The sequence below is a fragment of the Equus quagga genome, chromosome 12 (genome assembly GCF_021613505.1).
Source record: "Equus quagga isolate Etosha38 chromosome 12, UCLA_HA_Equagga_1.0, whole genome shotgun sequence".
NCBI lineage: Eukaryota > Metazoa > Chordata > Mammalia > Perissodactyla > Equidae > Equus > Equus quagga.
This window is the reverse complement of record NC_060278.1, coordinates 27324152-27340752: the sequence shown is the minus strand read 5'-3', so window position 1 is coordinate 27340752 and position 16601 is coordinate 27324152. Positions and strand designations below refer to the sequence as shown.

The 16601-nt window shown below is 40.4% G+C and overlaps 1 protein-coding gene across 2 annotated transcripts; it reads right to left on the bottom strand.

Moving 5' to 3' along the window:
- Positions 1-3222: 3222 nt before the first annotated feature.
- On the bottom strand, positions 3223-15641 carry LOC124248708 (aldo-keto reductase family 1 member C15-like). Of its 2 annotated transcripts, XM_046679084.1 has the most exons (9): positions 15474-15641; positions 12626-12793; positions 11616-11732; positions 10627-10704; positions 9701-9823; positions 7953-8062; positions 6274-6439; positions 5295-5377; positions 3223-3439 (listed from the first exon to the last, which is right to left on the bottom strand). In XM_046679084.1, exons 1-9 carry the CDS (start codon positions 15558-15560, stop codon positions 3397-3399), a joined length of 975 nt encoding a protein of 324 aa, XP_046535040.1. In that variant the 5' UTR covers positions 15561-15641; the 3' UTR covers positions 3223-3396. The 2 variants fall into 2 exon arrangements, with proteins under 2 accessions (XP_046535040.1, XP_046535039.1); XM_046679083.1 differs by lacking the exon at positions 12626-12793 and having other exon boundaries at positions 15474-15628.
- Between the last annotated feature and the right edge of the window lie 960 nt (positions 15642-16601).

Genomic DNA, 16601 nt, shown 5'->3' with positions numbered 1-16601 from the left:
TACTAGAAAGAAGAGGAAACTGAAGCTTAGTTGCCCCAAATTAACCACAGAACTAGTATAGCAGACTGAATAATGGTCCCCATGATGTCCATGCCCTAATCTATGAAACCTGTGAATATGTCCCCTTGCATGGCAAAAAGGACTTTGTAGATGTGATTAAGGATGTAGAGATGGGAGGATTTCCTAGATTATCTCAGGAAACCTGATGTATTCACAAAGTCCTTTTAAGTAGAACCTCAGAGGGTGTCAGTCAAAGAAGAGATGTGATGATAGAAGCGTAGATAAGAGATTCTAAGACGCTGTGCAGCTGGCTTTGGAAATGGTGGAATAGTCCATGAGACAAGGAATGAAGTTGTCCTCTAGAAGTTGGAAAAGGTGAGGAAATGGATTTTGCCCTAGAGGTTCAAGGAATGCAGGCCCACAGACACTTTTATTTTAGCCCATTGATGCTGATTTTGACCTTCTGACCTCCAGAAGTATAAGATAAATTTGCACGGTTTCAGGCAACAATGTTTGTGATAATCTGTTATAGTAGCAACAGGAAACTAATACATAGATGATTCCATCAAGTCTCCCCTCCCTCTTCTGCATCATCGATTTCTGTCTCCTTACTAGGGCGTCTTAGAGCAGAGGGTTGTGCTGTTATTTCTCCCATCACAGACAATCCTCACTTGGCTTCATTTTCTTCCTCAGCAACTGCCTAATTCTCTGGTCCTCTTTATATCAAATTCTTTGAAAATTGTCTATGTTCTGTCCCTGATTGCTCTCTTCCCACACTTTCTTGAACCCACGGTATTCAGGCTTTTGTCTCCACCCTTCTAACAAAACAGCTCTTGACTTTGTTAAGGTCAATTGCCAAATTACAGAGTCCATTTCAGTCCTCACCTTACTTGTTCTATGGAACAAGTTTTGACTTATTCACTTGACTCTTCCCCTGAAACAGTTTCTTCATTTGCATTCCAGGACAGAACAATCTCCCACTGTTCCTCGTACCTCACTAGCCCCTCCTTCTCAGACTCCTCTGGTGGTTCCTCCACTTTTTTAAAACAAATCCTCAATGAGGGGATCCCTCATGGCTCTTCTCTTCTCTGTCCACACTTACTCATCTAATCTAATCTCTGATCATCCTCCTTTGTAGCTTTATAATGAGAACTATATTCTCACAAATCCCAAATATATATCTTTGTTCTAGACTTCTCCTCTCCTCTAAACTTGCATACCCCACTATCGACACAGCATCTTCACCTGGATACCTAACAGGCATCTCAAACACACATATCTAAAATTAAACTCATCATCTTCCCACAAAGGTTTGCTCCTAACACACTGTCTCCATCTCATCAAATGGCAACTTCTTCCTTCCACTTCCTTATCTTAAAATGTCTGGAGTCAACTTTGACTCCTTATTTTCCTTTTACAACATATCCAATATGTTGGAAAGCCTCCTTGACTCGATTTTTATAATATATCCATATTTTAACAACATCTGACCACCTTGAATGCTCATACCATCATCTATCCAACACAATCTCTCACTTGAATTTTTGCAGAAAGCCCTAACAGAGAGGTCTTTTGCCTTGTATTTTCTCAATGCAACATCCAGAGTGATCCATTTAAGCTAGTCAGCTCATGTAGTTACTCTGCAATCATTCTCCATTTTGCTCAGAAGAAAAGTTAAAGGCCTTTCAAAAGCCAACATGACAAAGTCCCCTATTGCAGATCTGGAACTTATCCTCTACTACTATCTTCCTTGCTCACTAAACATCACCTTCATTAGCCTACGTGTTGTCACTTACGTATTATAGGAACCTTGATTCTTCTTGGCCTTAGTATTTTCTGTTCCATGTCCAGGAATTCTCTCTGACACATCCACATAACTCACTCTCTTGTCTCATCCCAATTTTTGCTCAAGTCACCTTTTCATTGAAGTTCTTTTCGACCATCTTATTTAAAATAGCACCCGGCACTCCCATTGTCCATCACCATCTCTTTTCCTCCCTGCTTACTTTTTCTCCATATCTCTATGAAGCATCACTAAGGATTTAAGATTTTAACCTGACTTGCAATCTAATAAATTAACTTACCACAGTTTCATGGATGCTGGTAGAAGTCATGAACCTTGTGGGTCAGAGAAGAAGGACCATTATTTATTACTCACAACAATTTGCTGTAGCCAAAGTGATAACATTTTTTCCCAGCTTTATTGAAATATAGTTGGCACATAACATTGTATAAGTTTATGATTTACAATGTGGGGGTTTGGTAAACAGATGTTGTGAAAATGTTTCCCACGTTAAGGATTCCTGCTTTAGGTCCTTGAGCCCACATTTCTACAGGGTGAACTGAAGGCGCCCACATGAGACCTGATCTTGCAGGTTGGCTTACAGGAGGAAAACCTGAATCTAGGGAACTCGGATGCACTCTAGCAGGCCCTGAGCATGCTTGCCCCTGCCCTTTCTCTAGAGGGAGATATTTTCTTTCTATTGCTTCACAGCAGGCACAACTTCCATTTCTTTGGAGGGAGCCACTAACTCTACATTCCAAGGCTGTTTGCTGCACAAACATCTTGAAAAAGTAGAGTAGAATGCAGGGTAGAGAGTTCCTCTGCTTATTAGGGGTACAGAAGTATGAGATCTGCAGAATTATCTCCCAACAGACACCTACCCATTTCTAACAGTTAAGTATTTATTTCATTCATGATCTTCTTCCCCCTCCACTAGCCTGTAAACTCAAGACACTTCTCATCTCAATTTAATTCTTGTCTATTTTATTGATTGATAAGACAATGTCTGGCACATAAGGATGTTCAATAAGGTTTCTGCTGAATGAATAAATGAATCAATGAAAAAATATACAAGAATGAGTCAAAATGCCAAAACATAGGCAGATGATTAACGAATTAAATAAATTAATAAGATGCAATGCTTTACAACAAGAGAAATATGATACTGAAATTTTTAATAATATTTGATAGCTTTGGAAAATATTTATATGTTAAGGAAAAAACAGTACACAATCTGTGTATTGAAGATCATTTCAAATTGTAAATAAACACACACCCCACATTTCTATAGGAAAATCATGAAAGAAAATGCACCAAAAGTTCAAGAATTTTTAAATGGATTAATTATGTTACTTTTACTCTCCCTACTTTCCCTTTTATTTTTCAAGTTTTCTGTAATTTGTATGTGTTATTTTAATAATCAAGAAAAGCAAACATACTTATTTTTAAGTCTTTATTATTTCATAAATTACAAAAGAAATGAAAATGAGAATAAAGGAAAGCGAGCACCCTGAAACTACAGACATTGGTTTGAATCACCTCCACCAAGTACAGAAATCCTCTCCACACACTTAGACAGGAAATTCTTAGAGCTCATGGTGCACAGCTCGTGGTCAATATTCTTCAGAAAATGGATAATAAGGATGATCAACAGCACTGAAAGAGAAGGAGGGATATTAATGCATTAAATCTGTCTTCACACTGTCAAAGAGAGAGTTTCTCTAAGGATGCAGTCAGGATGGGATCAAAACTAAATTCACGAACACATCCCTCCTTCTACCCAGACACACATCCATGCAGGCTCCCTGTCCGTGTGCACATTCCACCTGCGTGCCCGATTCCCACATCCCCACATAGAGAAATGCCGAAGTGACAGGTAATTTGATTTAAATTACGATTTATATTTATTTATAAGTAAGAACTACAGCTAAAATGTTGTGGTCATTTCAGCCGCAGGTGTCACTCTCGTCCCTAGCCAATGAGAGTGATGACGGTAAGCATTTTGCTGTTGTTTTTCACACATTCTTTCCACAAGTATATACCGATCACCCTCAGAAATCCAGGGTCCCTCCAACAAGGAACTTCTATTGTGGAGACAACATACACATCTACATAACCACACCTACAAAATGGGACTACTGTTTTCTTAATTTATAATTTATGAGAATATTTGTTATTCAATCATTGTTATTACTGTTGATTTCGATTTGTTTCCATGTTATTATTTTCCTTTTTAAACTTCTCCTTTTCAACTCAATATCATTGAAGACTTCATTTTGAGCAATTCTATGGGGCAGGACTTGATCTGTTGACATAGGGCCAGACGGATGAGTGGAAGTATGTGTTCACAGCCTAATGAAGGAGATGATAGACTTATAATTAAAAGTCTTTGGAAATAGAAAAGGTACTTTCTCAGAATCACGATTTAGTTTTAACAGAAGGAGAATTTTGAGATCTTTCTTTAGAAGTAAATCTTTATTCTATAACTAAAATACTATTCCCCTTATCTCTAAACTCTCTTCCAAACTTCTTGGTTCAATTAGTCTTCTTTCTCTTCCTCCTGAGATGCTCCTGCAGGAACTGAACAACTGGAATGCTATGTTTGTGAACAAGTTAAAGTCAAAGGAGATGGAGGGTCCCAGGGGAGAGTCTCCTGAAGGACAAAGGCCACTGTGAAGAAAGCCTTGACTTAAGAAACAGAGAAATCCAGAGGATCTTATCTTGGTGTGGGCCACTGGAGACACATCAGTCACCAATATTAGTGTCAATTAAGTTCATGACCCATTTATAATTCAGTTTGGTGAGATAACACAGCTGAGGAAATGAGAGTTGTGATAGGGAAAAAAGGCCAACGAAGAGATAAATTTGGAAGAAATGTATGGTGTTTGGGGACAGGAATGTCCGTTAAGGCGAAATGCCAGTGGACACTAAGAAGAGAAAGCAGAAGCAGGGCCACAGCATTACTTTCACAGCACCTAAGCACATCTGACTTCCTGAGCCTCCTCCTCTGTAAAAAATATTAATATTGCATTTTACTATTGTGTTAGGATAAAAATGAATAGCATCCAGGCTGGCTTCATTATTATGAAGGCATTATTAATATAATCACTTTTTTCTCCTGACTATAAAAGTAACTAAAGATGAAATATTTTATGGGTCCCCTAAAATTATACTGGAGCAAAGGCACTGTGCATTCCATGTTGAATGGGTAAGTCAGCCCTGTGTGGAAGCTCGCCAGACACAGAGATTAGGGGCAAAAAGGGAGTAAATTCCCCATGATGGAAATTTTGGCAATTTTACTTGTGCTCTGTCCTGGGCCCCACTTGTATTTCTCTTGGATCAGAGACTGAGCCACCCAGGAGTCAGATCTGGTCTGAGGTCTACAGTAAGCTCCTGTTTTACTCCTACTCTGGAAATCAGGTCTGTCTTCCTGATCGAGAGAAGCTTAGTTCCTCTACTAACCTGCATGCTACAGAAACAGTCTGTGAAAAACAATCTACAGTTTACTTACAAGAGTAACTTAGCATATCGGAAATTTCTGTTGAGGCCATCAATTGCTTTCATGTCTTCTGGAGTCAATTCAAAGTCAAAAATCTAAAGTCAAGAAGAGGATCACGTTAAACTCTCCCCCAAGGCAGCTGTCTTCCACCTGAGATCTTGAGGACTTTCCCACTTGATGGAGAAAGGAGGATATCCAGGGAAGCCTTCCCTGTCATCAGCTTCCAGGTTTACTGGCCGGAGAACTCTTCTGCTGGGCTTTCCACCTCTCCCTGCCCACTCCCTCTCCTCTAACCACTTCACAAGAGTAAGGCTCACAACTCATCAGTCCCAAATCTTTCCAAGTGAATTGCTTGCAACAGAAAAGAAAAATATCCCCCTTTTACAAACAATGCCAGAGTTGGACAATCTGGAGAGAATACCTGCTTAGTTGACCCAACTTTAGTAAGATTATTCCTTCCCCAGAATCTAGAGGTTGTCAAATTCTAGAAAAGACCGTGACATATAAACAAACAATTCTCGTTTAATAAGGAAAAACTCACTAACAGAGCCATGCCAAGTGCCATGGTGTTCAACAACTGTGCTGGGGTGTCCCAATGGAGAAACAAAGCAGCTAATACTATTTGGTTTGACATTGACATGCAAATAGGGGTTCATCAGGTAGACAAGGGGAAGAAGAGGAAGCAGGTTTTTAAAAGTTCCTCTGCATAGGACTCTTACAACTGATGAAAAAAAAAACAGATTAAAAAAAAACACTGATGAAATGTGCTCTGTGTCAAACAATATGGAAGCAGCAAAGCCAGGCCTCGAGGACTTAAAGATTAGGACTCTGAGGCCAGTGCTCTCTTTTCCCTTTCTTCCAAGCTGCCCCCAGAGCATGCAGGGGAGAGACGCATGGGAATGAATGAACACGGCTGGGTACTGAAAGACAAGAGAGATGGCACCCAATACAGCATCCAGTCCTCACTCTGGAGAGACTGTCCAGCCTGTACCTGGAAGTTCTCTTTGATTCTCTTCTCATTGAAGCTCTTGGCCAGGACCACCACCCCCCGCTGCACCTGGTAGCGCAGGGCAATCTGGCCTGGACTTCGCTTGTGTTTCTTGGCAACAGCATTCAAGATTGGATCCTCCAAGAGATATGGACTGTCCTTTTCCACCCTGAAAACAAAAATCATGAACTCATATTTGAATAGTGTAGGACTGAAAATCTAGAGTAACATTTTCCCCAAGTTCCTCAGATAATTGAGAGAAATAGGTACATTATGGTATGATTTTAAAAGCGTTTCATGAATATTTGCAGAGATTCATTTACAATTGTGCCAAACTGGAAACAACTAATATGTCCATTAATGGGTGAATGGAGAAACAACCTGTGATATTTATGTCCATGCAAAGGAATATTACTCAGCAGTAAAAAGGACTGAACTAGATATTTGCAACAATGTGGATAAATGTCACAGTTGTTATGCTGAGTCAAAGAAGGTGGACATGAGAGTAAATAGTCTATGACTTCTTTTGTATGTGAAGCACTATAACATAGCAAACTAATCTAAGTTGAAAAAAGAAATCAGGGGCCGGCCCAGTGGTGCAGCGGTTAAATGTGCATGCTCTGCTTCAGCGGCCGGGGTTCCCCAGTTCAGATCCTGGGTGAGGACATGGCACCACTTGGCACACCATGCTTTGGTAGGCATCCCACATATAAAGTGGAGGAAGATGGGCACGGATGTTAGCTCAGGGCCAGTCTTCCTCTGCAAAAAGAGGAGGATTGGCAGCAGTTAGCTCAGGGCTAATCTTCCTCAAAAAAAAGAAAAATTTAAAAAGAAAAAGGATATCATAGAGATGGTCACCTTGGGATGAGGAAGAATTGTCTGGAGAGGAACACAAAAGAACTTTGTTGGGAGATAGAAAAGTTCTGTTTCATGATACGAGTTGTGTTATACAGTATATCCACTTGTCAAAATTAGACTGCTAAATTCCTGCAAGACAAGCTGTGTAAATTTCACCATTAAGTGACTTTAAAAAAAATCTTATTCAGAGTGGGGTTTGGAGTAGGTGGACACGTAGTGGAAACAGAATGAAAGAATGTTGGTGATGGCTGAAGTTCACAGATGGTACCTGGGAATTCACACTATTATTTTTTCTTTAGGTAGCATTGCTTTATCGTATTATATAAATGTCAGATATACATCATTATATTTTTGTTTCTGTGTAGACCACATCATGTGCAACAACCAAAGACTAATTACCATCCATCGCCATACACATGTGCCCTGTCATCACTTTTGCCCTCCTCCCTTCCCCTTCCCCCCCCTCTGGTAACCACCAATCTAATCTCTGTATCTACATGTTTGTTTGTTGTTGTTGTTCTTATCTTTACTTATGAATGAGATCATACAGTATTTGATTTTCTTCTTCTCTGACTTATTTTGCTTAGCATAATACCCTCAAGGCAGATCCATGTTGTTGCAAATGGCAAGATTTCATCATTTTCATGGCTGAGTACTATTCCATTGTGTATACATAGCACTTCTTCTTTATCCATTCATCACAGTATTGTGTCCACTTTTTTGCTTGAAACTTTCCATGATAAAATGTTAAAACTAAACTTGAAAAAAAGGATTTCTTCATCAATGAAGTTGCTGACATACGTTAACCCTAACATTCTCATTACCAGTTTGGGTCTCTATGGGACCCCAGGGCACTGTAGGCAACTACAACAATGTCCTTGGACTTGCAGAACTCCAGCAGTTTGCTCTGGTTGAGGTAAGGGTGACATTCCACCTGTAAGTTGCCAAGAACCAAAGGTATCAGAATCCATGATGCAATAACACGTACATTTGAAAAGTCCTTTGAAGGAATATCTAACATCAGGTTAATACACATACTATAGGGTTCAGATTGGTACTTTTGCCCATGCACTTTCTGAAATACCTGCAAATGATGTTGGTTTTCAGAAATAATTAAACAATTCTCTTTATATTTTTACTAATGTTTAAAATGACTAAAGACCCACAGAACCAGGTTGTGGCCTCTAAATGCCTTTTCCTACTGTGAGAAACCAAGATTACTTAGAAAAATGGCTGATAGCTGGTCTGGGCAAAAAGCTACAAACTGACCCTAGAAAATTATACACTCTAGAAAGTGAAGAAGACTGGAAAGATGATGAGGCATGTCAAAGGAACCAGGAGCTCACGTGAAGAGGCAATAAAATTCTGACAACTGGATCATCAATAAGAAAAGGAACAACACTGGATAGGAAAATATCATATTTGTTAAAATTCATGAATTCACAATGACATACATATATGATCAAGTCTTTAGATGTAACCTCCAATTTACATTGGTACAAAAGTTTCACATCAAACTGAATCACTGGGATCAATCAGTAATACCAATAGTGTGGAAAAAGTTAAAGGAAAAAAGTCTTAGTTTTTTTCACAAAGAAATTATAGAGAAAGAGAAAAAGAAGAAGGAAGACGAGGAGAAGGAAGAGGAGGGAAAAAGAGAGGGACATATTTGAACATATCTTGAATTATTTTCTACAAATAGATTCCTAGAAATGAAATAATGAAGACATAGAGTAGAAATATTTGAATGGTCTCTTGCATAATTTTCAAACTCATTTGCAAAAATGCTTTTTTTGTTTGACATTTTGTTAGACATGTACAATGTCATAGTGTTTAAAAATTGACAGCATTGGGTGTTATGTTTAGAAATTACATCCTTCAATTATAATTACTCATTTCCTCACTTTCTACTGTTTTGGTTTTTCTCTCGCTTATTTTCTCACCTCTGTGTAACTGCTCCTGCAAGGGTCCCACAAACTCCATGTCGTTAAATGCAATAACTGTTTCCATTCCTCTTGGATTGTCTGCTCCATGACAGCATCCACCCTATGGCTCACGCAATCCATTTTGTCCCTCTTCGGTGGCTCTCCTGACACCACACTCTCTTCATTTTCTCTCTCCCTGTCTGATCACTCCTCCCCAATCTCCTAACCATTGCCTCTTTGCCTTGTCCTTCAATGCTGACTTTCCTGCCCTCTTCATGTTCCGTCTATGAAATTTTCCAGGAGAGGGAATCGACTCTTGTGAGTTTAATTACCATTCATAAGGAAATGGTTCGAAAATCTGTACCTCTAGTCTTAAACACCTTCCTGAGCTCCAGACCAGTATCACCATCTTCCAACTCAGCATCTCCACTTGGACATCTCATAGGAACCTCAAACCCACCTCTGAAGAACTGAAACAATACTCTTCCCATGCCATTCAACCTATTCCTTCTTTGGCATTTCCTATGGCAGTAAAAGGAACTATCATTACACCAATTGACATCAAGCTGGGAACTTGAGGATTGTTAGCTAAGGAGGAACATGTGAAGGGTGGAAAGCAAGGAAACTCTGGTGGACTCTGGGCTTGCCTGGTTGCAGACGGGCTTGTATTTGAGCCCTGGTTTGTTCAGGATCATCTCCAGCTGTTTGTGATTGAAATTGGACACCCCAATGGACTTGGTTAAACCCGCATCTTTACACTTCTCCAGGGCCTGCAGAGGAGGAAAAGGTGTGGTAAACTTTTCATGTAGTTTGGCCCTTTCATTTTCTAGTGAACATTTTAAAAACAGGAAATCTGTCATCATATTTATCACAACTTGACTGAACCCATTTTATTGCTTGAATACATTACCTCCTAATATACTTTATTGCTATGCATGTCTACTTTGTCTCCTTGCTTCTATTACATGCACACCCAGGATGATAAATAAACATGAAGATGTTTCTCAGTTCCCCTCCCTGCCCTCTTCCATGTGCCTATTTTCCTGTTAGGCATCTAACTGTTCTTTAGCAAATGGTGTCAGAGTCAAGAGCAAAGAGAAACTCTCAGGTTTTCCTAGTAGAGGGTTTGGCTGCTTCCTCTTTCCTAGAATGGTGAAAAACATGGTGGGAAAGGCTACATAAGGGCAGGCTTCACTCTCCCTCAGTCCACCCTTCTGCTAAGTCAGACATAGCCTTCCATCCCTGGTGGGCCTGTTTAGCCATCTTTGGAAGGCGCTCTAACTCCTCTTGAGTTTCCTCTGACAATCCCCTTACAGCACTCCCATGGTCAACCTAATCAGTGGGGCAAAGAACCCCTACTTATAAACATAGAAATTCAGATGAAGAACAATCCTTACAGGTCATCTCATTCAGTTCCCTTCCTTAACAGATGAGAAAATCATGGTACAGAGAAGTACAGTGATGTGGTCAAGGTTAGACAACTGATGGGGCCAGAACCCATTTCTTCTGACTCCCAACCAGTGATTTCTATCTTGTCACCCAGTGCCTCTTAGGTGTCAGTGGCAGTACTTACCTCCCATGTGTCCCGAAGGTCCACTGTGTCGAAGATAATTTTCCCACTGGCATCCTTTGGCAGAAGGTCATCCCCAGGCTGGAATACAGACAGGGAAAAGGATGAAGAAGAGGTATTTTTTTTAAAAAAATTAACTTCCAGGTGCCCAAGGAGCTGGGTCCCAAAACCTTCAAGAGGCTAACCCGAGTGTTTGCGTGTGCGTGTGTGTGTATGCTGCGTAAGAGAAGAGATGCGGGAAAGGAAGATTATCAGCAGTTGAGACACAACAGTGAAGCACCTCTTTCCCAATGACACTGCCCTCCTATCCACATCCACCACTGAACTTCACCTAAGAATGAATTCTCCTAGGGCTGTAATAGATTTTACTTCCCTAGGACAGGCTGGTCTGGATGACTCGACTTATCTTTACTACCGAGCAATGCGTTTTAGCTCCGCTTTATGATTACCCGACTCAGAGATAGTGAGGATCACAGGTCTGCGCAGTGAACATCCACTACGATGTGAGGTTGAATCAGTGAAGCCCAAACGAACCTAACTATACAACATGGACCATCACAGAGTACCTCACTCTTCGTTAGGGCTGAGAGGTCCAAATTGGAGAGACTTTCCCTTAAAGAGGTGGGAGTTTCCCACTGCATCTCTGCAGTCTATTGTAACTCAACTTTCTTGAGGACCCTAATCACTAACTGACTACAGACATAGCAAATCACTTAGACAAGTAAGGTGACGTCCTCAACTCTTTGAGGTGGATGCAGTGAGAATACTGAACTTCAATCTTTCTGAAGCCTACGGGATGAGGATAAAAAAATCTTGGTGGGGAAGTGGCACAGCTATTAAGGAGAGACATAAATCATTTAGCAATTCTATCAGCCAAACTCAAACCTACCTCTCTCAGTAAAAACCGAGAAAACCCAGCCGGAATAAGAGAACGGAGGTACAAAGGCAATGATGAAATACTCTTGGGTGTGACAAGGAAAGCAAAAGCTGACCTTCATAGCAACTGGCCAATGAATGATGAAGAGATCTACATAGTCCAGTCCAAGTTTCGTCAGTGATTTTTCCAGGGCTGGCTGAACGAATTCTGGTCGAAGGAAAGTACTCCAAAGCTGCAGTGACCAAAAGAAATACTAAATGTCTTATGATTTCCCACATTTGGGGACCCAAAGTAAACCTCGTAGTTCAGACTGAGAAGTGCACACAAACCACTGTAGTGGTCTAAAAATAAGAAATTCTGGGGCTAAAATTATGTGACCTAGTATAAATGAGCTCCTTACTGGGACCTGGGATTTGCCTGAGTGGCTGTAAGAAAACTGTGAATAATACTTGGATGGCCCAGGAAAAGTGACCTGTGTGTTTCAAGGATTAGAAAAGACATCTCTGGAAGGGGAGCCAAGAAATGCCAGGCAAAGGGAAGTGGAATTTACAGTCCTTTATAATAAATGCCAGGAAACAGTTCTGCTGAGAGGCCTGCGCTCTAAGAACAATTTTATCACTGATGTTGACATACATAGGATCATTCTGTAGAGACTTCAGCTCTCTTGACATTGGAAACAGGATTTTCCACCTAAGAAAACTGTACACATTTCAGCAAACTCAATGCTGACTTGAAAAAAGTATTTCCCAGTCTGATTCCCTTTTCTGAATAATACGTCAGCATGACTTGGATATGTGCTGAGAGGATCTGCTGAAAGATAAAAGGTGTACACTCACTCCATAGTGGCTCAGTCAATTCATACACCAGCTCTAGAAGAAAAGTATCATCATTGATGCTCCAGATATGCATGCTGACTGATATTCAGAGAGGCTGAACAACTGAGCCCCACCTTTAACACATTTCAGGGCAAAGCAAGCTTTTTTCCGTTTTATGCTTTTCTGCAAGGAGTCTCTGCAATCTTAGAAGGTAAATAAATTATTCCGATAAACATCAAGTTGTGGGGTTTTTAAAAAAAATAAAATATCTGATCTTGACAGCAGCCTCTAGTCACTCCACCCACAGCACCTTGGTCGTGTAGAATATGTCCTCTCTCTTCACAGTGCCATTCTCCATCTTCTCTCGGAGGGCCTTGCCGACCTCCTCTTCATTTTGATAGAAGAATGCCACATCGATGTGACGGAAACCCACATCAATAGCCACTTTGGTGGCCTCCCAAGCTTTGCTCTTAGGAACCTATGAAATATGAATCAGGAGGGTTGGTAATCCACCTGACTTAGAGAGAAGCAATCTATTTCCTTGATAGAGTTTCACCAGCTGTTTCTCCATGTCTCCTGTTCCCCTGTTTGATGTTGCAAGCCTTAGTAACAAACCTGTCTTCCGGGGGCAAAGACCAAACTCCAATGTGACCTCTAAGTTGAAATGAATTCAGGAAATGGGCTTCACCATAGAACACAAAAAGTCAAGTCTCAGTCAATAAAGAATTAGTTGTAAGGAAGTAACTCATAGGAAATCTTCTGATTCTGGGATGAAACTTCGACATATATAGATGGAGAGAGATATAGATATAGATTCTAAAGATACATATGTCAATATCTATTTTTAGTGTAGAACTGGAAAAGAGTCCATAATACTGGCACCTCTTCCATCCAGTTTCCACCAAAATGAGCTCTTAAAGTCATTTATGATTTTTTTATCCTTCATTCCCCAATGCTCTCATTTAACACTTATGCAACAAGCCTTTATTACAGGCCATCTGTGTGCCTGACACACAATGGAATATTATTCAGCTTTGTACAAGAAGGAAAGCTTGTCATTAGCAACAACCTGTATCAAGCTGGAGGCTATTATACTAAGTGAAATAAGCCAGACAGAGAAAGATAAATACCACGTGGTGGAATCTGAAAAAAAAATTCCAGTTCTAAGAAACAGAGAGGAGAAAGGCCAGGGGCTGAAGGTTGGGGGGAAAGAGGAGAGGGTGGTAAAGAGATAAAAACTTTCAGACATTATAAAAATCAGATTTTAGGACTAATCTATAACATGGTAATCATAGTTAATAACACTATATGGTATAATTGAAGTTTACTAAGAGAATAGAAATTAAATAGCCTCACCAAGAAAAAAAAAATATGAAGTGATGGAAGTGTTAAACTTGATGAAGGGAATCTTTTCACCATGTCTACATGTACCAAATCATCTTGCCATACACTTTAATCACCTTAGAATTTTATTTGTCAGTTTTACCTCAATAAAACTAAAAAGAATTAAAAAGAAATAAAGTGTACCAATTGGATTAAAGGGAGAATAATAGTTGACTTTGAGGGGATTGTGGAGAGGATTAAGTGAGAAATGTATTATCCTGTAACAGACACAGTCATCACTCTACCTATATCTGCCTGGGACTCAACATATCTGTGTACTGTGATACAGGCTTCCAACTGCGAACACCTATGACTCTGTCTGGGGGAATTCTATGACCACCAGAGTCTTTAGAAGAGACCACCAATAATTAGGTAAAGAGGGGATCTTGTCCAATGGATGCTACTTAGCCTGTATACATGACCACTCCAGTACTTACACCCTGGGCCCATGAATGAAATGGCCATGGTTAAAGGGATTAAGACTATGCATGGGCCAACTGCACAAGCTACTTCTTACCAAGGCTGTTTGAGCTACCACTATTTTGAGATGAGTGACCTGTCAGCAGCAACAAAGACTGACACTAAGTCTTGGTAAAGTACAGTTCCTCTGGGAGACAAGCCAGCCCCTGGGTGGCAAGTTGACAATATTAAACTCTCCATGTTACTGGGGATGGAAGCAAGCAATTCATCTTTAGTGAAGCTGGTAACATTCTATGAATGTGTTTGCCATCTCTTTTCACAGTCCTTCTGACAGCATTACTATGGAGGGGCTACAGAGAGTTGGATTTACCAATCTAGGATCCCATGTAACATTGTCTATATGTTCTTTTCTCTGTGGTCCATATCTGTCTTTAAAACAGTAATAGAATTTGGATATAACATAGGTAAGACATATGCTATGCTTAAGCTATACTAGTGGATACAATGATAATTATGTCATTGCAAACAAATTGTCCCTGTCTGACAGCTATTAGCTATTGATATTTCATGTCATATTTCATAGAAAGATGGAGCATATCAATCTCCATTATTTATGGGGGCAACCCTCCCAAGCAACCCCAAAGCGTCCCCTACCTCACCGTGACCAGACAGTAACACTTAGAGTGCATTGCAGCTTCACCATGTGGATGTATAAAGAATACATTTGGTGAAAAGCACAATTCTGTCTCCATTGTTAGTTTGTGCCTCTTAAGTCTTCCTTTCTAATACCTAACAGTTGGAATAAGAATGCCTTCTGAAATGAAATAAGGAAACCATTGGCAAATACTTCCAGCCCCGAAGAACCGAAAGCAAAGCTGCTACAAAGTAGTCATGTTACTTGTACTTTCCTTCTGTGCCCACTGCCCGTGAGGGAGCTGTAATAAAGAGCTGAATGACTCTGACTGAGGCAGCAGTGAGTGCAAGAAGAGCTGCCTGAGCTTAGATTTCACATGTGTAAGAAACAAGAATAATAATAATTTACCTAGGACAGTTGTTGAGGAATTCAAGACAGTGCGTGGAAAGTACTCAAAATACATAGTAAACATTCAACATATGCTAAGTCACCACATCAATAATAATGATAATCCACCCTCAAAATTCCCAGCCTCTGAATCCCCAGAGTCAACTGCTTGTCATCCTACTTAGTGCAAAGTTAGAGATGGTGAAACGGAGGCTCAAAGAGTCAGTCCAAATCACCCACAGTGTACCAGGCATGGGGTTGCAAGTCTACTGACCACCCTTCCAGGTTGTTTCCAGGGTTGTTTCAACCCTCTAGTCCCCTGGGCTCCACTTACTTCATCTGAAGCAAAAGTGCCAAATCCAAGCACAGGCATAAAGTGCCCATCATTCAGTTTCACAGAGCGACTATGGTTGAGGGCCATCACCGTCCACAGTCCTGGCTGACTTGGTTCTGTCTTTCTTTCCTTTCCCTTACTGGGAGCTGAGTAGAAGACAAGGCTCCAGCATTCTTTATTTCGACTAAGCACAATAAGATAGGTGGGGCTGGGATTGCAGAGGCCAATGATCTCAAAAGGAAACTAGAATCAGGCCACTGACTGCCCTATACTTCTTTCAGGTCTCTGCAGGCATATCTTACAGAAATAACATGCAGAAATGTCATGCATGTTATGGGAATTTGAATTTTCTCTTCAGCCTTGCTCATCCATGACTCCTAAGTTAAAAAACAAATTTAACCATGTCAATTTCTGCTTGATAATTACATCAGACTTACTTTACAAGATGCAAAATAATCGGTAGACTTGTCATTTCTAAACACTAATTCCATCATAGTACTTTAGTTAAATACTTCATCCTCCATTTTGTTAACAATCCCATCAAAAAGACTTCTTCAGAATGTCTTGAACAAAGACCAACACATGGTCCCAAGCACACATGGAACAAAATGCCTTAAGAGCTGCCATCCCTGATTCCATTATCTTTTTCCCTGTTTCAAGAACTCATTTCCCCTTCTGATTTCTGTATCTTGCTTCTTTGAATCTTTTTTACAAGAAAAAACTGGTCTGAGATCAAGGATGAATTTCTGCAGTTGGGCCTTAGTTTCAGCTACTGCCCCTCCTGGCGTAGCCTCCTCTATTCCCCCTTGTTCCCCTCAGCCTTATGAACTGTTGCTTATCCTAAGAGCAGGTGTCCTGCTCCTGTCCTTTATTACTCCTTTCAGTGCTTCCTTCCTATGCTTATTCAGAATCTAATTGTTAGAATGCAGTGTGACGGGGGCAAGCGTTAGAACAGGGACTGGTCACACAACAGCCCATTGCACCAGTACAATTCCTTAAAGATGAGAAGCCAGGAATGCTTTATGAAATATTTCTGGTAGGCATTCTTGGATGGTTCTAAACAAAAACCACAAACTACTCAAAGTCTTTGAAAAGGACTTCCCAGAGGCTGGCCCCATCATGTAGTGG

Bases quoted from the DNA above. Each gene is read 5' to 3' on its own strand.
- LOC124248708 (XM_046679084.1), bottom strand. From the start codon at position 15,560: ATGGCCCTCAACCATAGTCGCTCTGTGAAACTGAATGATGGGCACTTT. The intron at 11,733-12,625 runs GTGCTGTGGGTG...TGGTCACTGCAG, and splicing joins ACATATTCTACACGACCAAG to CTTTGGAGTACTTTCCTTCG. The intron at 3,440-5,294 runs GTAAGTAAACTG...CTTCTCTTTCAG, and splicing joins CGATATGCTAAGTTACTCTT to TGCTGTTGATCATCCTTATT.